Consider the following 23,885-nt stretch of genomic DNA (forward strand, 5'->3'; position numbering starts at 1 on the left):
TGATTTCCATAAATTATTATCATCAAGAGACGTTAGGGTTTTAGCAAAGCAGTAAAGGGTGCCTATCGGATACCCTTGTGTGAGGACGGGGTCTTTGGGCGTGCCTTCCTGAGCTCAGGCGGGGTTCTGTCGCATTGCAGTAGCCCTGGTGTCGGGCTGGGAGCTGGACCGTGACTCATCGCCTGGCGTGGTGCCCGCTTCCTTTAACCCTGTCTGCGTTAGGAAGTACGGGCAGTGTGGCCAGATGCTGCATCCAGCTGACACGTTTTCTGTGATTTTATTTTGTATAGATGTGAATCTTGTATCGGAGAAAGAAATTATTCAAAGTTGCGTGTTTAGTTATGTCAGTAATTTCCTTTGATTTTTGAATATTACTTTTATTTTCTAGATATTGTTGGAATGCTATTTTGATGATATATATTTTATATAAATCCTAGAACAGCGTTCAAAAAATTGAGAGAGGAAATATTTCATAATCCTACCACCCTGACAATTATTTTAGTTTGAGAGTATTTACTTATGTTCTGTTTCATGGGTTGGATTTTAGAGATGGCAATCATATGTGTGGTTGGTTTCAGGCAGTATGATCTATCCTATCTTGTGGTATATCCATATTTTGGTAGTTAAACCAGATTGATTTGTTTAGTTTCTTTTTTTTTTCCCCCTAAGTTAGTCAGGTTTAAAAAACAGCTAGGAATTACCTGGCGTACAAGACTGTTTTGCCACCTCCTCTCCCTTCCTAAAATTATACTAAAAGTAATGTTTTGGAAGTTATTGTCTTCTTGACAGATATGCTAATATTTTTTATTTTCTAATATAAACTTTGTATTTGTTTCACCTTAAAGCTAATGAAGTAAACAGTTTTTGCTCAGACCCTGTATACCCAGATTTTCAGTTTTTGGTGCTTAAAGAACCTGTATAGACCTCCTAATACCCCACCCTCCCCCTTCTGCTGTCCGTTGCATTTATTTTTTATTGTTCTACGTTTCAGTTCCAGTGTAGTTAACGTACAGTGTTATCAGGTGTACGATACAGTGATTCAGCAATTCTGTGCATTGTTCTGTGTTTATAATAAGTGTACTCTTAATCCCCTTCACATATTTCCACCCCCTACTCTGCCCATTTTACATGTTGAATTTGAAACCCAGAGGAAGAGGGGCGCCTGGGTGGCTCGGTCGGTTAAGCATCCGACTTCAGCTCAGGTCATGATCTCACGGTTTGTGAGTGCGAGTCTCGTGTCGGGCTCTGTGCTGACAGCTCGGAGCCTGGAGCCTGCTTCGGAACCTGTGACTCCCCCTCTCTCTCTGTCCCTTCCCCAGCTCATGCTCATGCTCTGTCTCTCAGAAAACAAATAAACGTTAAAAGCAATTTTTTTAATAAAAAAAAGAAACCCAGAGGAAGAAACGTGACTTTTCTAAGATCACTTAGCTAACTCTGCTGCCTTTGCTATTACATCATGACTTCAAAGTAAAGGTGAACTGCATACATCATGTTAACCCTTAGGTAGTAACTTTGCTGATGCCGCTGCTCCACACATTCCCTGTCCTTGGCATTTGCTTAGGCAGTTCCGTGTGGCTGCAAAGATAATTCACCTGGAGCATTTAGGCAACGAGTGCATTAGTACTAGATCTAGAGGTTTGGATTATTTCTAATTCTTACAAGTTTTAAGTTTTCTTTTTTTTAAGTTTATTTATTTTGAGGCCGAGAGAAGGGGAGGAACAGAGAGAAAGGGAGAGACAGAATCGCAAGCAGGCTCCGCACTGGGCCTCGAACTCACCAACCTTGAGATTATGGCCTGAGCAGAGACCAAGAGTCAGACACTCAACTGACTGAGCCACGCAGGCCCCCCCACAAATTTTAGTTTCTCAATTGTGGTTTTTAAATTATTTAGACATTTTGTTTACATGCATCTTGAGCTATCTTAACTATTCCATTAAGCTTGAATTCCAGTAAGTTTGTTTGTTTGTTTATGTTTATTTTTGAGAGAGAGTGCTCTAACGGGGGAGGGGCATAGAGAGGAGGGTTACAGAGGATCTGAAATGGGCTTTGCACTGACAGCAGTGAGCCCGGGTGATGTGGGGCTTGAACTCATGAACCATGAGATCATGACCTGAGCCAAAGCTGGACATTCAACCGACTGAGCCACCCAGGCGCGCCCCCCCCCCCCCCCCCCCATCCAGTACACTTTTCAAAATGGCCTCGCTGCATAATGAGCCTCCTGGGTGGCTCAGTTGGTTGAGCATCAACTCTTGATTTCGGCTCGGGCCATGATCTCATGGTTGGTGGGACTGAGCCCCTCGTTGGGCTGCATGCTGACAGCACGGAGCCTGCTTGGAACTTTCTCTCTCTCTCCCTCTCTCTGCTCCTCCCTTGCTCTCTATCAAAAATAAATACATACATACATCAAAAAATAAAAATAAAATGACTGCTGTGCTTAGTGTTTGCAGAGCCGAGTCTAGCATGGCCCCTGCTCACAAGAGCTCACAATAGGGGAGTAAGATGCATCCATACATCAGCCCCGGAGCAGGCTCTGAAAAGTGGTATCTGAGCAGAGGGGAGGCTGGGTGAATGCCTCTCGGTGACCCTGGGGATGTTCCTTCATAATGGTTTTCTTGACGGGTGTTTGCCCTGGGTGGGGCTTGATGAGGGACTGGGCAGGCCGTGGACTGGGGAGGACCCCTGGTTTGGAATCACAAACTTCTGAGTTCTCCGGACAGGTGTCTGAGGGCAATTTACTTAAATTTCTTACTTGGAAAGCATGGGTAATAATAGTCATGCCAACCCTTACGGGGTTGTCATGAGGGTTAGATGTGTGACATACCTAAACTATTTGATAAAACACCTGTCATGTAGTGAGTGTTGGGTTATGAATGGAGTGCACAGAGTGCAGAGCGCCTTCTGCGTTGGGAGTGCGAGGGTGAGACTGCTGGGAGGGGTGGTGAGCCATCTTACCAGGGCCAGACCCTGCTCTGGTACCTCCAACACCCCAGGTGTGCCAGTGCCTGCTGGACTTACAGAAAAAGGAGTAGAGGTACGGGGAGTTCACTACCTTGCCCAGGATTGCACAGCAAAGTGCCTGGGTCAGGATTCGGAAAAAAATGGGGAGGAAGGAAAAAGTCATGTGGGTGTTTCAGTGTCAGGTTGCAGTAGGGTGAGGCTAATCATTCTCTGAGCTTTTGATAAATTAAAAATTGGTAATGGTGACTTGAATTGTTACAGTATTTATTATGATTTGTAGAGGATGTTGGTGATGAAGGCGAAGAAGAAAAAGAATTCATTTCCTATAATATCAACATAGACATTCATTATGGAGTTAAGTCCAATAGGTGAGTAAAGTGAATACACTGTTGTCTTGTATTATAAGCTTGTGAGACGTGAATATAGATCTTAACTGACTTAGACGAAGATATTAAGAAAACACTCAAGATTTCTGCTCTTTAAATAAGTATCTTTGAGTTCACGTATTGAAATTCAGAGGATTTCCAAGTCAGTATAAACTCTAAAATATTTTTATTTTAATTGCTATGTCATGGCATCCATTTTGGTATTGAGCCATAAATGTATTTAACGTATATAATAACAATTCTGAGATTATATCTGCATTTTCATTATTATAAATAACTAGTAAACACCTAGTAAAGATTCGTAGGTGGAGGTCTGATTTTTCTTAGTATAAAGAAAGAAAGCATTACCGGTTGAGATGCAGCGTGTCCTTAAAATCTTTAATGCATGTGACCAGATCTTTCCAATCTTCTAGAAGAGCGGTGCCAGTTTACACTCCAGTAGACATATCCAAATTTAAATATGTAAATGCTTAATTTATACTGTATTTGCTTTTTAAACCTTTTTATTTTTAATAATTTCAAGCTTACAAGAGTTGCATGAATTATGTATAGTTGATATCAGATATCAGTTGTTAACATCGCCCCGTTTGCACTATTGTTTTCTTTCCTGAACCATTTGAGAGTTAGTTATAGACAACCTGCTCCTTTATTCCTAAATACTTCAGTGTATGTCTTACGAACAAGGATACTCCTATTCATAGCCTCCATACAAGTTTTAAATTCATGAAGTACGGGTACAATAGTATTCTTGATGTACTGTGTATATTCAAATTGTCTCAATAATGTCCCTTCTAGTAACTTCCTTGATCCAGAATCTAACTCTGTGTCTTTCGTGACATTGACATTTTTGATAAGCCCAGACTAGTGGTGATTAGATTTCGGTTTGTACATTGTTGGCAGGGATGGTTATTAAGACGTCTTCCTTTTCAGTGTGTCACCGCAGGAAACTTCAGTGACTTTTTAGAATAATATAAAGTGTTACGTATAAAGTACTGACCTGGGAACAGAAAACTCAAATGCTATTTTTTTAACTATTAATTTAACTACCTTTGAGCACCTGTTATGTGTAAGATATGGCAGTAGGTATACAGAGAAAACTTGGTTCCCAAGAAGCTTGTGGTCTTTTGGGAGGAAGATTGGCTTGGCAGACACACAACTGACTGTACTGCTTGGCGAAATCTTAGAAGTGCAGAATACCATGAAACAAGGAGATTGGAGAGAGTGATTCTGGTTAGGGGAGACCCCAAAGTGTTGTAATGCTGGAATTGGGTTTTGAGGGTTCCTTGGAATTTCAGCAGCTGAATGTAGGTTTCTTAAGCAAAGCCACAGAGGTGCATAATGTTTAGAGAATGGGACATCTGTTCTCAGTTGTGTCTTGGGTGAGGAAGAGGGTACATAACGAGATAGAACTGGAAGAGTTGGTTTAGGCCAGGTCGTGCGCGGCCCAGAATGCCCTCTTGTCACTTTAACCTGTGGTGGCTTTTGTTTATTCAAGCCGACGTGTGACTTAGTGCCATAAACGAATGGTACAAGTTAGCATAAGATCAGAGTTAATTATGTCGTGGCTTGTAACTTGCAGTTGCTACGGAGGTTCGTTTGCGAGAGGCCAAGATTATGAACTCAACCCTTGCATATGGGACAGATTGACTTTGCCTGGTTTCATGGTCACATGCCAAAACCTTAATCTTGATTCGATCGATCGTTCTCACATAAGCGAGTAAAGAAAGATAAGCAATGTATTTCAGTGTCAGAAAAGCGACAATCTGATCTATTCTAACTGTGATTTTTAAATTACAACATTCAAATGAATTTTTAATTTGTGTGCGATACAGAAAGGGCGACAGTTACCAAAACCATTCAGGAGTGAGGCTCTTCGTTCTAATTTCTTCTTTTGCTTTCTTTTAGCTTGGCATTCATTAAACGCACTCCAGTAATTGATGCAGACAAACCAGTGTCTTCTCAGCTTCGGGTCCTCACACTCAGTGAAGACTCACCGTATGAAACCTTGCATTCTTTCATTAGCAATGCGGTGGCTCCTTTCTTTAAGTCCTATATCAGAGAGTCTGGCAAGGCAGACAGGTAAAAACCATTTTTCTTTTGTTGGTTTGAATGTCCTATTTCCCTGAGTGTTCTCAGGAGACCACGAGAGATAATGTAAAATTTGGGACTTGGGAAGGCAAGGCTAATATTCCAAAAGGACATAAATCTCTTGCTTTAATAAGATGCATATTATTAATGTTTGACAGACTTAAAATAATAGGGCCTCTTTGGAGACCAACAGCACACTAAGTTTGGAGTCTTTGTTAACTTTTTTAGGGATGGTGATAAAATGGCTCCTTCAGTTGAAAAAAAGATTGCAGAACTTGAAATGGGGCTCCTTCACTTGCAGCAGAATATTGAAATTCCAGAGATCAGCCTGCCAATTCATCCCATTATTACAAATGTTGCAAAACAGTGTTACGAACGTGGAGAAAAGCCAAAAGTTACAGACTTTGGAGATAAGGTCGAAGACCCAACTTTTCTCAATCAGTTACAATCAGGAGTTAACCGCTGGATCCGAGAAATTCAGAAAGTAAGAGCACGGTGTTGGATGTATTATGTAAAGTACCTCACTCTTTTTTAATGTCTCTCAGAAACTGGCCTGCATTTTTGTCATTGAGGTAAAGTCTCTGATGATGTTAGTGGTGCTCCCCTTTGTCCTGGGAATGCCCAACCGAGGGCTAACGTTGGCCCAGGTAGAACGGTCAGGGTACAGTGTGGTTATTTAAATGTTCACCCTGAGAGAGCGTTGATTTCAGCTCTCTTACACCTTTGCTTTCAAGTTAAGCCACTTACAATTGACGGAAGAAAATCTACTTGAAATACAAAAATTAAGTTGTAATGCATGAGTTTAATTAATGATATTTTTCTACTTTTATTTAAAAATAGTGAATACTCTTGAATGTTATTTATCTTTAAAGGTGACCAAACTTGATAGAGACCCTGCCTCAGGAACAGCCTTGCAGGAAATCAGTTTTTGGTTGAACTTGGAACGTGCACTGTACCGCATACAGGAGAAACGAGAGAGCCCAGAAGTCCTACTTACTCTGGATATCTTGAAACATGGCAAGCGTTTCCATGCCACTGTCAGTTTTGACACTGACACAGGTAAACGCTGGAACTAATGATGTGATCAGTAAGAGATTGATCTGGCTTTTGTGAGACCATACTGATAATTTCAGTGAAAATCAATGAATGGACCATCTTCCCTGTTTCCTCTCTTGTATCTCGTCTCCTTTTCCCCCAGTTCTAGGTAATGACAGTAATTTTCCCACATACCTTCCTGCCCCTTCAGGAGTCGTGAGGACATGTGCCAATTTCTAGACCTGAGTGTAGAGAGCCTTGGGAGTTTCCCTCCTGCTTCTCAGTTACTTGGTTTCTTGAGTAAGCAGTACTTTTTTAGCATAAAGTCAAGTGTGCTTTTGACAGTCCGGGCCGGGGGACGGTTGACATTAAGCGGAAGTTGTTTGGCCACAGGGCTGTGGAAGGAGAGCTGGTTGGTGCTTTCTCTTCCTCTTTTACCTGCCCCTTTTCCCTGTTCAGCCTTCCTCCCTGTTCTGAAAAGTGGCCAAGACGAATTTAGTTTTCTGAATGGACAGCAGTGTGAGTGACATTGTCTTGGCACACTCTGGGCACTCAACTGTTTGAATGACCGGGCATGTTTGGGCATCTCTCTCCAGCTCTACCCACCAGGGAATGTTAGAGCAAGGAGTCAGGGCTGCGGTATTTGTCGTGTTCTTTTCCTTCCCCTCCAAAAAAAGGCGTGCTGCCCACATTTGAAATATTAGAGGAGGTTCTAGGTAGAAACCTTCTAGTTGCTTTGGTCACATTGCACATGTTACCTGAGCATTCAGTAATGCTGAAGGTTATGCCTTGAAATTTAGATATACCTCTGAAACTTTTACTTCTTCCCTTTTTTTTTTTTTTTTTTTTTAAATCTTAATGTTAGAAGAGTCAGAAAGTAGACTAGGACCCAGGTGTTTCTGTGATTCTGTGTCCGTAACACACTCCCTTCACTTGAGCTGTGGGTGTAACATTTTCATTTTAGTGTTCCTAAGGATGATAACACTGTAGTTCTTCTAACCTTAATGTTATTCATAGAACATTTCGATGGTATAGAAAGCAAGAAAAGAAATCACCTGCGGCCTTTAACGTATGCATGAGTTGGCTGATGTTCTTAAAAAAGCAACAGTGAGACCGTCCGTTAATTAACAGAGGATCATGCTGTTAATAACGTGTCCCTTTTTTTCAAATATAAATGGTTTCGGTGTCACTGAATCTTCAGCAACATGAAAGGGTTCCATCGTGAGGCTGTATTTCAGTTTCCTTACCCAGTATTAAGCTGTAAACAGTAGCCTCTTTGTTGTATCACTTTCTTTAAATTCAGATGTGATTGACATAGAACATTACGTTATACCTATGTTACCTTACATGCAAACCATTAACTGTTTCTTGGTCGATCCAGGTCTAAAACAGGCTTTGGAGACTGTGAATGACTATAACCCCCTGATGAAGGATTTTCCTCTGAACGACTTACTGTCTGCCACTGAGCTGGACAAAATAAGGCAGGCTCTCGTTGCCATTTTCACCCATCTGAGAAAGATCCGAAACACAAAATACCCCATTCAGAGGGCACTGCGTTTGGTGGAAGCGATTTCAAGAGATTTGAGTTCTCAGTTGCTCAAAGTATTGGGCACCAGAAAATTGATGCATGTTGCTTATGAGGAATTTGAAAAAGTAAGTTTTAATATATCAGAAAAGCAGCCTCAGGCACCGAGATGAAAACACGGCTGTAATAACAAGCCTCCTTCCTAAAATCATATCCTAGGTTATGGTCGCATGCTTTGAAGTCTTTCAGACTTGGGATGATGAATACGAGAAGCTTCAGGTGTTACTGAGAGACATCGTCAAAAGGAAAAGGGAAGAAAATCTAAAGATGGTGTGGCGAATCAACCCTGCCCACAGGAAGCTTCAGGCCCGCCTTGACCAGATGAGGAAATTTCGACGCCAGCACGAACAGCTGAGAGCTGTCATCGTCAGGGTCCTGAGGCCACAGGTATGCGTCGCATTTTAAAACTGCATCCACGGGTGGTTTTTAGAACCCCTTCTTTCTTTTTCTTAGAATGCTAATGAACTGCTGCTCCCTCTGATTCGCACCAGGTGCCTGCGTAGTTCCCTCTGCATCCTGTCCCTGTCCGGTCGCTGATGTAGGGATTCTGTACCTTCAGTCTTACTACTCCTCCCGTTCTTCCCTCCCTGCAAAATGAGTGAATTCCGGAGCCAGACTTCCTGGGTTTTAAATCCTAATTCCACCGTTTAACGAGCTGTATGACTTGGACATGTTTTTTAACCCTTTTCCCAGATTCCTCATTTGCAAAATGTAGATAATGATTGCATATGCCTGAGATTTACTTACCTATTTATTTTAATTTTTTACAATTTATTTTTTAAGTACTCTCTACACCCAGCGTGGGGTTCAAACGTTTACAACCCTGAGATCAAGAGTTGCACGCTCTTCCGACTGAGCCAGCTGGGCCTTCCTATACCTGAGATTTATTAAAAGAATTAAATGACTCCTTTTCTTTGGACGTGCTTTTTTCTTCTTCTCAATTCACCTTTCTTTTTTCTTTAACAATTTCTTTCCTTTAAAAAATCCAGTCCAGATGGGGCGCCTGGATGGCTCAGTCGGTAAAGCGTCTGACTTCCGCTCCGGTCATGATTTCACGGTTCGTGAGTTCGAGCCCCGTGTCGGGCTCTGTGCTGACAGCCCGGAGCCTGGAACCTGCTTCGGATCCTGTGTCTCCCTCTCTCTCTCTGCCCGTCCCCTGCTCATGCTCTGTCTCTCTCAAAAATAAACATTAAAAACCAGTTTAAAAAATCCAGTGCAGAAAGAGAGTGTGGACTGATCCACACTTGACACTTGAACACCATGGGGGTTAAGGGTGCCAACTCCCTGTGTATTCTTGAAAATCTACGTGTAGCTTTTGTCTCCCTAAAAAGTTAACTGTTGGGGCGCCTGGCTGGCTCAGTCAGCGGAGCATAGAACTCTTGATCTCGGCGTTGTTAATGCGAGCCCCACAGTGGGTGCAGAGATTACTTAAAACTAAAGTCTTCAAAAACAACAACAACAACAAAAATTACTGATAGCTTACTGTCGATCAGAAGCCTTACTGATAACAAATAGGGCTGATTAACATATTTTGTATATCATATATGTTATATACTGTTTTCTTACAGTAAAGTAAGCTAGAGGAAAAAAATGTTATTAAGAAAGCCATGACAAAAAGAAAATATACTGTGCTGGATTGAAAAAAACCGTTTGGGGGCACCTGGGTGGCTCAGTTGCTTGAGCTTCCGACTGTGGCTCAGGTCATGATCTCATGGTTTGTAAGTTTAAGCCCCACATTGGGCTCTGTGCCGATAGCTCAGAGCCTGGAGCCTGCTTCACATTCTGTGTCTCCCTCTCTCTCTCTCTCTCTTTCTCTGTACCTACCTGCTCATACTCTGTCTCTCTCTCTCTCTCTCTCTCTCTCAAAAATAAATATTAAAAAAGTTATTAAAAAAAAAAAAACACATGTAAATGAACCTGCAGTTCAAACCTGTGTTTTCAAGGGCCAACTATATGCAGACGGGATTGAGAAGTTAGCCAATACATGTCAAAGCCAATATATAGCCAATGTTATAGACTCTAGGTGGGCGCATCTGGGTGTTCAGTCTGTCATTCTTTCAGCCCTCTTGCAGTTGAAAAATTTTTGTAGTGAAACGGTGGGGGATCCAGTCTAGAAACCATGGCATCCAAGAAGCTTTATTCACTGCATTAGGAGTGCCTGCTATTTGGGGTACATTTGTTTTGTTTTTTAATGAACACCTTTTTTTTAACGTTTTTTTAATTTATTTTTGAGAGTGGGGGAGGGGCAGAAAGGGGGACAGAGGATCCGAAGCAGGCTCTGCGCTGACATCAGAGAGCCCAACGCAGGGCTTGAACTCACGAACCACAAGATCATGACCTGAGCCAAAAACGGACGCTCCAACCAACCGAGCTACACAGATACCCCTGGGCACATTGTTAATAATGAATCCTCAGCATCTTTTTGCTTAGTGCTCACTTACTGATGTGTGTGCTGGTTTTAAGTGTTAGCCCCTTATTTTACATGTGAGAGATTTGGTTCTAGTACTGATTCCTTCTAGCCTAGGTCTGTTGTTGTTTCTAAATTCGAGTTAGTTAACATAGAGTGTAATAACGATTTCAGGAATAGAATTTAGTGATCCATCACTTTCATATAACACCCAGTGCTCATCCTAACAGGTGCCCTCCTTAATACCCATCGCCCATTTAGCCCATCCTCCGACCCACCTCCCCTCCAGCAACCCTCAGTTTGCTCTCTGTATTTAAGGGTCTCTTATGGTTTGCCTCCCTCTCTGTTTTGTCTTATTTTTCCTTTCCTTCCCCTGTGTTCTTCTGTTTTTGTTTCTGAAATTCCACATATGAGTGAAATCATACAATATTTAACTTTCCTCTGACTTATTTTGCTTAGGATAATACACGGTAGCTCCATCCACATTGCATATGGAGGCAATTCATTGTTTTTTTTTCACCTTATTTTTTTATTTTTTTTTTATTTTTGGGACAGAGAGAGACAGAGCATGAACGGGGGAGGGGCAGAGAGAGAGGGAGACACAGAATCGGAAACAGGCTCCAGGCTCTGAGCCATCAGCCCAGAGCCCGACGCGAGGCTTGAACCCACAGACCGCGAGATCGTGACCTGGCTGAAGTCGGACGCTTAACCGACTGCGCCACCCAGGCGCCCCATCAATTCATTATTTTTTATGTCTGAGTAGTACTCTGTTTTATATATGTGTATATATATACACATATATATATATGTGTATATATATACACACACACCACATTCTTATTCATCAGTCGATGGACATTGGGCTCTTTCCATAATTTGGTTATTGTTGATAGTGCTGCTCTAAACATTGGGGTGCATGTGCCCCCTCAAGTTAACATTTTTGTATCCTTTGCATAAATACCTAGTAGTGGAGTTGCTGGGTCATAAGGTAGTTCTATTTTTAGTTTTTGAGGGACCTCCACACTGTTTTCCAGAGCGGCTGCACCAGTTTGCGTTCCCACCAGCAGCACAAAAGTGTTCCCCTTTCTCTGCATCCTCGCCAACGTCTGTTGTTGCCTGAGTTGTTCATGTTAGCCATTCTGACAGGGGTGAGGTGGTATCTCATTGTGGTTTTGATTTGTATTTCCCTGATGATGAGTGATGTTGAGCATCTTTTCATGTGTCTGTTAACCATCTGGATGTCTTTGGAAAAGTGTCTATTCATGTCTTTTGGCCATTTCTTCATTGGATTGTTTATTTTTTGGGTGTTGAGTTTGATAAGTTCTTTACAGATTCTGGATACTAATCCTTTACCTCATATGTCATTTGCAGATATCTTCTCCCAATTTGTCAGTTGCCTTTAGTTTTGTTGCTTACTTTGCTGTGCAGAAGATTTTTATGTTGATGAGGTCCTAGTAGTTCATTTTTGCCTTTGTTTCCCTTGCCTCCAGAGACATGTCTAGTAAGAAGTTGCTGCAGCTGAGGTCAAAACAGGCAGTTGTTGCCTGTTTTCTTCTCTAGGATTGTGATGGCTTCTTGTCTTACATTTAGGTCTTTCATCCATTTTGAGTTTATTTTCATGTATGGTATAAGAAAGTGGTCCAGGTTCATTCTTCTGCTTGTCACTGTCCAATTTTCCCAACACCATTTGCTGAAGAGACTGTCTTTTTTCCATTGGGTATTCTTTCCTGCTTTGTCAAAGATTGGCCATATATTTGTGGGTCCATTTCTGGGTTCTCTATTCTGTTCCATTGATCTGAGTGTCTGTTTTTGTGCCAGTACCATACTGTCTTGATGATTACAGCTTTAGAATACAGCCTAAGGTATGGAACTGTGATGCCTCCAGCTTTGGTTTTCTTTTTCAGGATTGCTTTGGCTGTTCAAGGTCTTAACTAATTCCATACAAATTTTAGTATTGTTGCAGCGCCTGGGTGGGCTCAGTTGGTTAAGCGTCTGACTTTGGCTCAGGTCACAATCTCGTGGTTTGTGAGTTCGAGCCCCACATCGGGCCCTGTGCTGACAGCTCAGAGCCTGGAGCCTGGTTTGGATTCTGTGTCTCCCACTCTCTCTTTGCCCCTCCCCTGCTCATGCTCTGTCTCTTTCCGTCTCTCAAAAATAAATAAATGTTAAAAAAAAATTTTTTTTTTGGATTGTTCTAGCTCTATGAAGAATGCTGATGTTGTTTTGATAGAGATTGCATTGAATGTGTAGATTGCTTTGGGTAGTGTTGACATTTTAATATTTGTTCTTCTGATCCATAAGCATGGAATGTTTTGCCATTTCTTTGTATCTTCAATTTCTCTCATAAGCTTTGTATAGTTTTCAGTGTACAGATCTTTTACCTCTTTGGTTAGGTTTATTCCTGTATATTTTATGGTTTTCGGTGCAATCATAAATAGGATCAATTCCTTGAATCCTCTTTCTGCTTTCTGCTACTTCATTATTGGTGTATAGAAATGCAACTGATTTCTGTATGTTGATTTTATATTCTGTGACTTTGCTGAATTTATGTATCAGTTCTAGCAGTTTTTTGGTGGAATCTTTTGGATTTTGCACATAGAATGTCATGTTGTCTGCCAGTAGTGAAAGTCTGACTTCTTCCTTACCGATTTGGTTGCCTTTTCTTTCTTTTTGTTGTGTGATTGCTGAGGCTAGGACTTCCAACATTGTGTTGAACAAGTGATGAGAGTGGATAGCCTGGGGTCTCTTAACCCTTTTTTCCCATGTACTTCTTAGTGTACATATTTTAAGAAGTCACTTACATTTTCTTTTTATTTGTAAGTCATGTGGTACGTATCCTTTATATCAGTAAAATTAATGATAAACTTACATGTGCATGAATACGTTCTCAATGTTTTTATTGGAGTGTTTAGTAGTCTGTTCACATTTAATGTTGTCATTGATATGGTTGGATTCAGAGCTGCCATTTGCTATTTGTTTCCTGCTTGTCTCACTTTTTGCTCCTCTATTTCTCTGCCCACTCCTCTTGTGTTATTTTTAGTATATTATTTTAATTCTTCTATAGACTCGTAGCTTTATTTCTTTGAATTTTCTTTCTTGGTGATACTATAGGGATTACAGTATACATCTTTATCATGGTATGTATACACTCTTACTTCCAGTAAACTATAGGAATCTCATACCGTTATAGCTCTGTTTCTTCCTTGTCACGTATATTACATCTTTATGTGCTATAAACCCAACAATACAGTGTTATAAGTTTTGTTTTATTTTTTATTTTTTTAATGTTTACTTATTTTTGAGAGAGAAAACATGAGTGGGGGAGGAGCAGAGAGAGAGGGAGACAGAATCTGAAGCAGGCTCCAGGGTCTGAGCTGTCAGCACAGAGCTCAAAGTGGGGCTGGAGCTCTCAAGCCGTGAGATTACAACCTGAGCCAAAGTCGGATGCTCAACTTACTGAGCCACCCGGCGCCCCATAAGTTTTGTTTTAAACAGTCACATTCATTTTAGAAAAATTAGAAGAAGAAAAGTAATACATATAATCTTTTACATTTGTGCACATATTATCATTGGTCTAGTTCCCTTCATTCATTCGTGGACCTGAGTTACTGTCTGGTGTCTCTTCCCTTTAGCTTAAAGGAATTCTCATAGTATTTCTTGTTCCATAGACCTGCCGGCAACAAATCCCCTCATTTTTTGTCGATCAGGAAAAATATTTCATTTTCATACTTGAAGGATAGTGTCTCTGGATATAAGATTCTCAGTTGACAGCAAGTTGTAAATCTCCCCAGACTGTCCATTCTTTTTTTTTTTTAATTTTTTTTTTCAACGTCTATTTATTTTTGGGACAGAGAGAGACAGAGCATGAACGGGGGAGGGGCAGAGAGAGAGGGAGACACAGAATCGGAAACAGGCTCCAGGCTCCCAGCCATCAGCCCAGAGCCTGACGCGGGGCTCGAACTCACGGACCGCGAGATCGTGACCTGGCTGAAGTCGGACGCTTAACCGACTGCGCCACCCAGGCGCCCCCAGACTGTCCATTCTTAACAGTGCTCCCCGAGGGTCTCCATAATTTATTACGCCGGTCCTTCTCAGGCTCTCCCATTTTCCGAATCTCCCCTTGAAACATTGCTGTTCTGCTCCCACTGCAAAGTGCAGAGTGCAGGTTTTCGCTGCCTGAGCTGGGATGAGAACACCTCCGGGCAAGAAGGCCAACAGCTGTTATTTATCTGATTTGGTAGCCCTTTGTCATGAGAAAACACATCTGTTTTCTGCCTTTGTTGGCTGCCTTTGGTTTTTCTCCATTGTCCTGAAAAAACTACTTTTAATAATTTTGTTCAGTTTTTGCCCTCATACTACCGTCACTAGGAATACTTAGAATGTTTTTAAATGCAGAAAATAAAATGTATGAGTTTACAAAGGAGCAATTACCAATAAATTAGAAATTTATTAATTAAATTAATAAAATCTAGTAATCTGTGTGCTCCTCCATGAACACTTAAAATAGCAAGATCTAGTGAGGGGCCATATTAATACCATAATTTTGAAGTGATGAGCATAAGCAGGATTTCAAGATATAGGGGCACCTGGGTGGCTCAGTGGATTGGGCATCTGACCTCGGTGCAGGTCATGATCCCACAGCTCATGAGTTTGAGCCCCACGTTGGGCTCTGTGCTGACAGCTCAGAACCTGGAGCCTGCCTCGGATTCTGTGTCTCCCTTTTTTTCTGCCCCTCCCTTGCTCATACTTTGTCTCTCTCTCTCTCTCTTTCAAAAATAAACATTAAAAAAAAAAAAAAAGGTACACACATAATGAAGAAGCACTTTATTGGTGACAAAGCCACAGAACCTCAAGGGACTATGTGTGACTGTTGTGTGTATTCATAATTATAGGAAATGCTAAATTTTAGTTAGGGGTTAGTGAAAATAATGATGATAATTTCCCCCAAATTCCCAGACCATCTGAATTTCATCCAAGACATCTGTGGACCCAGATGAAGACCCCCACCTGGCTTTATAATTCTGTGGGAGTGTGGGCAGGAGATACGTGTGGAAGTCTGACACCTGACATAAAGCTCACGCTCTGTTCTGCTCTCTAGGGGGGGCTTCAGGGAGTGGAATGGGGGATTCTTCTCTCTTACTGAGCGTTTATCTATCTATCCCTCTGCTGAGGTATTTACCCACGAATTATAATTAAAGTTTTAAGAATCAAAAGGAAGGGGCACCTAGGTGACTCAGTCAGTTAAGTGTCCAACTTTTGATCTCAGCTCATATCATGATCTCAGTTTGTGAGATCAAGCCTCGCATCAGGCTCTGCGTGGACAGTGCAGAGCCTGCTTGGGATTCTCTCTGTCTCTCTCTCTCTCTCTCTCTCTGTCTCTCTCTCTCTTTCTGCCTCTCCCCTGCTTACACGTGCGCGCGCGCGCTCTCTCTCTCTCCCTCTCTCTAAGTAAATAAATAAACCTGGAAAATCATTAAAAAAAAAAAAAAGAATCAAAAACGAAGACTGTGTTGGACACCGAGTTTGCACATAGCTCTCCTCTGAATTCCTGAGCTTTTCAGTGCAGTTTTAATTGTAGACAAAACACTGAAGAGGCAAATACTCAAAGCCCAGGTTTTAACATGTTATTTTAGCTTCTCAGGCACCAAAACTACATTGTCAGTAGATCTTTATGGGCAGAGTTAGAATATACTCTGTGGTATTTTTCGTGGTCTTGTTGAGTTGTGGTCCTAAAACATTTGGCTAAAAGTCAAAAACTTACAGAGCGGACTGGCTGCACTCCGGGTGCACAGCCAGGCGGCAGTCTTTGTGCCGTCAACCTTTCTGTCACGAATCCTCCTCTTTCAGGTCACAGCAGTCGCACAGCAGAACCAAGGAGAAGTCCCCGAGCCTCAGGACATGAAAGTGGCGGAGGTTCTCTTTGATGCCGCAGACGCGAATGCTATTGAGGAGGTCAACCTCGCGTACGAGAACGTCAAGGAAGTGGACGGGCTAGACGTCTCCAAGGAAGGCACGGAAGCTTGGGAGGCCGCCATGAAGAGATACGATGAGCGGATCGACAGGGTGGAGACCCGGATCACCGCTCGCCTTAGGGATCAGCTTGGCACAGCCAAGAACGCTAACGAGATGTTCAGGATTTTCTCCAGGTTCAACGCGCTGTTCGTCAGGCCTCACATCCGTGGGGCCATCCGCGAGTACCAGACCCAGCTAATCCAGCGCGTGAAAGACGACATTGAGTCTCTCCACGACAAGTTCAAGGTCCAGTACCCACAGAGTCAGGCGTGTAAGATGAGCCATGTGCGCGACCTGCCCCCGGTGTCGGGCTCCATCATCTGGGCGAAGCAGATCGACCGCCAGCTGAGCGCCTACATGAAGCGCGTGGAGGACGTGCTGGGCAAGGGCTGGGAGAACCACGTGGAGGGCCAGAAGCTGAAGCAGGATGGGGACAGCTTCCGCATGAAGCTCAACACTCAGGAGATCTTCGACGACTGGGCCCGGAAGGTGCAGCAGCGCAACCTGGGCGTCTCGGGGCGCATCTTCACCATCGAAAGCACCCGGGTCCGCGGCCGAACTGGAAACGTCCTTAAGCTGAAAGTTAACTTCCTTCCTGAGATCATCACGCTTTCAAAGGAAGTTCGAAATCTCAAGTGGCTTGGTTTCCGAGTCCCGCTGGCGATTGTGAACAAGGCCCATCAAGCAAACCAGCTGTACCCATTTGCCATCTCGCTGATCGAGAGCGTCCGCACCTACGAGCGGACCTGTGAGAAGGTGGAGGAGCGCAACACCATTTCCCTTCTGGTGGCCGGCTTGAAGAAGGAGGTGCAGGCTCTGATCGCAGAGGGCATCGCGCTGGTGTGGGAATCCTACAAGCTCGACCCCTACGTGCAGCGCTTGGCGGAGACCGTCTTCAACTTCCAGGAAAAGGTGTGTTGATCTCCTGTTCCCTGGGAATGAACTGAACGAGGAGACAGCTCACTCGGTTCACCTGGTAGCTCTCCCACAGGAGGCCTTCCCGACGGGTGTGGCATTGGGCCGTGTGCGCTGAAGGGGAGAGGAAGCCCTTTTACTTACTGTGCTGTTTGATGGTGCTCTGGGAAGGCCATGAGGTACCTGAGTTTAGAAACCAGCGGAGAGATGAAGAACACGGGAGTCTGACGGAGCAAAATGAGAGCTTTTCTACTGATACAGCTACGCGGAGAGTGGGGCTCTGGCCGTCAGTCCCCCTAGACCTAGATTTGCTTCCCAGACCCTAGCATAGCCGGATGGTCGTAAGCCGTCTGGCCTACAGGCTGGCGCTTGCGACAGAGAAGGCACTGAGCGGAGCAGACTTCTCATTCAGAGGTCACCCTTCCTGTGAGCAGGAGGGAGTAAGGGGGAGACCTTGATAATTTCCATACGTTTTCCTTCCCTCTGTGGAAACACAGGAGTGGGAATAAGTGTTCTTACACCAACAGATAGGATTAGCTATTCATGGAAAGAACTCCTTTACCATGAATATTTGTTCATTGAGAAGAATGTACACAAACATAAAGGAATAGAGTGAATTTAAATAATAAATGTGCCTTCCTTTAGGTGGATGATTTGCTAATAATAGAAGAAAAAATTGACCTGGAAGTCCGTTCCCTGGAGACCTGCATGTATGATCACAGGACTTTCTCAGAGATCTTGAACAGAGTTCAGAAAGCCGTGGACGACTTAAACCTGCACTCCTATTCCAACTTGCCCATCTGGGTCAATAAGCTTGACATGGAGGTGAGGGATGGGAGTGTTATCGTGGTTTTCATTTTTCTACTAGCAATATAAGGGTGGACCCTATTTTGTAAGTTCATTAGTGACTGAAAAGTATTTTTCCATAGAAATTACCATCAGTGGTCCAGTTTCCCCTCCAGAAATCCCATTTAGGTCATGACAGAGCCGAGCTGTGTGGTTCTAGCAATACTCCTGTACATTCCAAGTTGAGGCGGTGTGGTGGGGGGATTCTCTTTATCTTCTGAATACCTGACAGCTTCCTGCCTGCCCTTCCCTGCTCACCTGATAAAGGTCATCTTCCCTGGCCTTCCCCTCCAGGCATCCTTCTCTGACACTCTGCCCCTCTCGACCACCCAATTTAAATGCCTGGGGGTGCCTGGCTGGCTCAGTCAGTAGGGTATGCAACTCTTGATCTCTGGGTCATGAGTTCAAGCCCCACGTTGGGCCTAGAGCTTACTTAAAAAAAAAAAAGAAAGAAAAGGAAATGCCCAGTAACCACCTCATTCCTCTCGTAGAGGATTGGGGCTCACTCCTGTAGGGGTCTGCGGGGAGGTTAAAGTGCACATGTGTTTGAAACATACTTAACACCACATGTGGCTTTCTCATTGCTGGACATCAGAGAGCATCCGTGGAGAATCCCGGGAAGTGGGATATTTCATGACGGAGCTGCTCCATGGGCGGTGGTGGTTAGGCATCTCTGAAGCACCTTAGTTATCCATTTTAAAGAGAAAGCCTGTGACCCACAAAGGTGCAGTGTATCCACACGTGGAACACTGGCGGGGAAAATTAACAAAACCCACTCTTCTGAATCTACTGAAAGTCTCGGGCTTTGTCACAGCTGCCCTTCCAGCATTCCCAGGATGGTTTCGTGGCCCAAGACAGACTCTGTGCAAAGATGTATAGGTGTCCCGTTCGTAGGAAATTTACTTCTCTCGTTCTTGATCAAGCGAGACTTTTTTCTTCGCTTGTTAAAAGAAGATGGTCACCTGTATGTGGTGACTTTGCCATGTACATAAATATGAAATCATTATGTTCATCTGAAGCTAATAGAATGTTATATGTCAATCATATCTCCACTTCATAAAAGAGAAAATGGTTTATTCTCCACATTATAGATTGCTAGTTTTATCTCTGAGGCTACCAAGAAACTACTTTTGTTTTATAAATTTTCTAGTACGTTGAGGGAACAGCAAGACTATGACTACATCCGCTGCATTTGTGTCCATCTCCTTGTCCCTGACAAATCAGAGGGTTGGTGGTTAGGTTAGCCCCCAGATGGAGGTCAGGGTCTCTGAGTCTGGGAGAGGCACAGGAAGGGGGGGGAGGGGATCAGGCTGAGATGAAGGGTGTGGTAGCAACTGTCATCCTCGACCTGAAGCATCGGCTTTCTATCTGACATGCTTGCCGACCTGCCTTTTGGAAGGACACTGTTTTCTGACACTACTTTCCCTGTAGATTGAAAGAATACTGGGCGTTCGCCTACAAGCTGGCCTGAGAGCTTGGACCCAGGTGCTTCTTGGACAAGCTGAAGATAAAGCAGAAGTTGACATGGATACAGACGCACCACAAGTTAGTCACAAGCCTGGTGGGGAGCCAAAGATTAAAGTGAGTATTTCCCATGGCGTCCGATTTGCTAGTAAATCGAACAGAAGGTTCTCCCCCTTGAAAAGTAGCAATGAGAAAGCCACTTTACAGTGGAGAAACCTGATAGATACCACCCCACCCTCTGTGCTCTTTGTCCCCACACCTCCCAGACTCGTTCTAATCATGAGAAAAGGTTAGACATCCCTTACAGAACACCTCACCAGTACCCTTCCAAAGTGTCAAGGTCATGAGAGAAAGACAAGGAGGAACAGAGATGTCACAGGTTGGAAGGGGTTAAGGCATGTGACGAGTAACTATGTTGTGGGGTCCTGGGAGATCTGACTGAAGTCAGGATTTTAGTTAGTGTTGTATCAATGTTAATTTCTTGGTTTTGGTAATTGTGATGCGTTAGATGTTAACATTACAGAGAGTTGGTCCAGAGTGCATGAAAACTCTTCATACTTTCTTTGCAACTCTCCTGGAAGTCTAAAATAATTTCAAAAACAGACATTTTTTTTTAAATGGGAAATAAATTTTAGAAAAAAATCTACACTTGGGGGTGCCTGGGAGGCTCAGTTGGTTAAGCTTCTGACTTGGCTCAGGTCATGATCTCATGGTTCGTTGGGTTTGAGCCCTGCATTGGGCTCTGTGCTGACAGCTCAGAGCCTGGAGTCTGCTTGGGATTTTGTGTCTCCCTCTCTCTCTGCCCCTCCCCCCACTCACGCTTTCTCTCTCTCTCTTTAAAAAATAAATATCAAAAAAAATTTTTTTAATGGAAATCAGAAAAAAACTACACTGGAAAAAAGTCTCTACTTTCCAGGCATACATGCAAGAAACCATTTCAAGTGTAACCTAGTACAAGGAAAATTCAGACTCTGGCACTAAAATGCCACTGTTTTCACACAATCTTCTCAGTCATGGAAGAGTGCACCAGCACGGTGGCCTCCACGCAGGACAGCAGTCTTGGTCCCCAAGCCCCCCATTTCCCATTTGAGTGAAGGAGTGGCCAGCTGGAGCCCAGCAAGCTGTCTAGAAAAGTGTTAATTCAAGTTCTGCTAGTGGGTCCTGTCTACTAATCTGGGCATCAGTTACAAAAGTGTCTGCCTTACAGTAGTTCATTAAGCCATACATTTGTTTTAGGTAGTTTATTGCATTTGTGTTCAATTTACCAGTAAGACTACCTCACAAAACAGAGGTCTAAAAGAGCTAAAGGTAAAAACTTTGATGTGGGAGAAACAATTGGCTGCTTTTTTCCTACCCAGACGTTACCTTCTCTTGTTTTTTTTTCCTCTTACTGCTTGAAAAATGTTTTCGGTTTTGAATATTGCACATTTATTCCCGAAGCATACTTTTTAAAATACAGAGATGCAGACAAGCAAATGGGTCTGTGTAAGCCAGAGCAGTTACCCAGTGGAGGTGGAGGTGGAAATCTTGCTCAGCTTAAAGCAGACACTGGCAGGTGGCACAGACTCACCTTGACTCCTAAACCTACGCCCGTGCCGCATGTCTGACAGCTAATGCCAGTCTCATGTGGCTGCATCAATGACACAGGGTTGTGAGGTCCTGAGGTCATTATGTCCAGAGATCACCACGCATATTAAAGCAGATGGTGCCATTGAGCACCCATTGTGTGTTCAGCACCTACACACAGGGGATCCAGGAAGCACCTAAGCAGTGCCTGCCCTCTGGCTTCTTATCCTCTGGGGAGGGCCGTGCACCCCACACATGGGCTACAGCAGACCATGACGTCCATTAAAGTAACAGACCCGTGGTTCAGACTCAAGTAGGTTCATAATTCAGAGGGAGAAAAATATTATGCGTCAAAACTACTTTTTTTACTTTGAGAAAGTACTTTCTTTCAAGAAAATTCATTTAAAGTTACTCTAAAGCTTTGTATGACAAAAATAACTAAGCTATAATTTGTATACTTTTTACCCAATTTTGAATTTAAACTTTCCTAGCACCCGATTGTACTTGAGGGAATTACTGAGTGATGATCACGTACGTGTATATCCGGTACCGTTTGATTGAAGGTGGCCCCTGGAGGCGTTCGGTAATTTATTAGTACATCAGTGCCATGCTTCGGTATTAGATTTTTAATCCAGAAATGATCACCCTTCTTGTGAATACTGATTCTGGCGGCACAAATGCATGAAACCTATTCTTGAAATAGATATTTGAGTAAGAAATGAAATCTTCCCTTTACAGAATGTCGTTCATGAGCTAAGGATAACCAATCAGGTCATCTATTTGAACCCGCCCATCGAAGAGTGCAGGTACAAGCTGTACCAGGAAATGTTTGCCTGGAAGATGGTTGTGCTGTCTCTGCCCAGGATCCAGAGTCAGAGGTACCAGGTGAGCCTTCCGGGGACTCGCACCACATGGCCTCTGCCCAGGCCTCCCTAGGGCCCTGGGGCACCACCTCTCCTCCACATCCCTGGACATGGTGCTCTCCATATGTCTTTCAAGACTCCCGACTTGGGACTCTGCATTCTAAGGGAAAGCTAGAGGAAGGCTTATGTGACTTGGCATTTTTCCCCCGTGGCTGCGTTCCCAAATCGTTGCATCTGCAGTTCTGATTTCGGTAGTCTCTCAGCAATTCCCCCCATGAACCCGTCTTTTAATTCCTCTTTCTCCCCACCCCCACTTTTTAATATAGAAGTTTGTAGATACACACAAAAGTAGAGGGAATCTCATGAGTTCACATCAGCCTGCTTTGTTTATCATGTGGCCAATTTAAATTTTTATTCCTTTCCCTCCTCCTTCTCCCCACCAGACTATTTTAAAACAAATCCCGGATATACTCTTTAATAAGAGTATCAATAATAATAATGTGCTTTTGGAGCAAAAGGAAAACTGAAAAGACTGTTTAGTCCCTGGTCTGAGCAACATTACTTCTAAACAAGACTGGTGGTTTTCAAATAAGCAGATTTCCATAACCTCTGTTGTAACAGGCTCTTCTAGAAAGTCTCAGCTTTGAATATAAGCAGCATAGGCTCAGTTCTGAGGTGTTTTTGTGGTAGCAACCCCCCTGTAGACTCCGCCTTGGTGGTGACCAGCTAATCCGAACCGAGCTATGAACACTGGTTCCTTTCGCTCTGGGAGTGTGCAGACCGCAGGGTATTTCTCGTCAGGTGTCTGTTCACACTGCTGTCCTGTTGTCTCCACACTGAACCAAACAGAAGCCAGCCCCTCTTAACGCTGGAGCCCGTGCCCCTGCTCTGTGGCCCAGCTCCCCTTCCCTCTGCTGAGCCTCCTGTCACCCTCTAGCCACCTTACTTCTCAGCTCCCCCTGGTGAAAACACAGAGAACTCGTCTGCACACCTGCTCCGGGTCCAGCCCCTCAGGCGTCAGGGTCACAGGCGTTTCCCTGCTGTTATGGCAGGCTTCTCAGCCCTTGAGAAGTGTCCGTGGCAGGATGTGACGGTGTGCACCCCCCCCCCCGCCCACTTGATATGCTTGTTCCGCTTGGCTGTCCTGGTTTTCCTCCCACCTCACTGGCCAGTGTCCTCTGTGGCTCTTCCTTGGCTCTCTCTCTCCTGGCTCCTACTGTTTGAATGCACTCTCCATCCCCAGCACCTGTCTCACCTGGTCCGTTGCCGGCCAGATGGGACAACTGGGCTCATACCTCCAGCCCGGCCTTTATCCTGAGCTCTAGACCCATCTCCCCAGCCCGCCCCCCGGGCATCTCCACAAGACTGATGGGTGCGAAAACTGAGTGTGTGTCTGACCCCCTCCCTCAGACTAGCTGCCACCCCCACTCCTTTTCTCTGCCTTCAGCCTGCTCAGGGCCAAGCTGAGGTGTCACCCTTGCCTCCCACTGTTTCCGTCTGCAGAATTAACCCTGATCTTCTTTTTCCCACATCCACCGATCCCACTGGTCCAAGGTACCATCATCCCTCACTTGGATTCTTAAAGTTCCCTTCTGACAGGTCTCTGTCTGCCTTTGCCCCCTGCTAAAATCTGTTTTCAACACAGCAGCCAAAGTCTTAGATTTTATGTCAGTCCCAACACTTCTTCCCAGAGCTGTTGATGGCTTCTCGTGTCACTCCCCATGAAAGCCCATGTCCCATGGCAGAGTGCTGGGCCCCAC

At 43.9% G+C, this 23,885-nt stretch overlaps 1 protein-coding gene across 1 annotated transcript in view; it reads left to right on the forward strand.

Moving 5' to 3' along the window:
• DYNC1H1 (dynein cytoplasmic 1 heavy chain 1) overlaps positions 1-23,885 on the forward strand; it is a 77,394-nt gene that overhangs the window by 5,670 nt on the left and 47,839 nt on the right. The window contains exons 2-11 of the mRNA XM_027066642.2: positions 3,239-3,326; positions 5,250-5,423; positions 5,661-5,916; positions 6,305-6,491; positions 7,849-8,120; positions 8,212-8,439; positions 16,307-17,383; positions 18,032-18,211; positions 19,664-19,813; positions 22,001-22,147. Coding sequence (XP_026922443.1) covers positions 3,239-3,326; positions 5,250-5,423; positions 5,661-5,916; positions 6,305-6,491; positions 7,849-8,120; positions 8,212-8,439; positions 16,307-17,383; positions 18,032-18,211; positions 19,664-19,813; positions 22,001-22,147 — 2,759 coding nt within the window. The remainder of the gene's footprint in view (positions 1-3,238; positions 3,327-5,249; positions 5,424-5,660; positions 5,917-6,304; positions 6,492-7,848; positions 8,121-8,211; positions 8,440-16,306; positions 17,384-18,031; positions 18,212-19,663; positions 19,814-22,000; positions 22,148-23,885) is intronic.

This window comes from Acinonyx jubatus, chromosome B3, assembly GCF_027475565.1.
Source record: "Acinonyx jubatus isolate Ajub_Pintada_27869175 chromosome B3, VMU_Ajub_asm_v1.0, whole genome shotgun sequence".
Taxonomy (NCBI): domain Eukaryota; kingdom Metazoa; phylum Chordata; class Mammalia; order Carnivora; family Felidae; genus Acinonyx; species Acinonyx jubatus.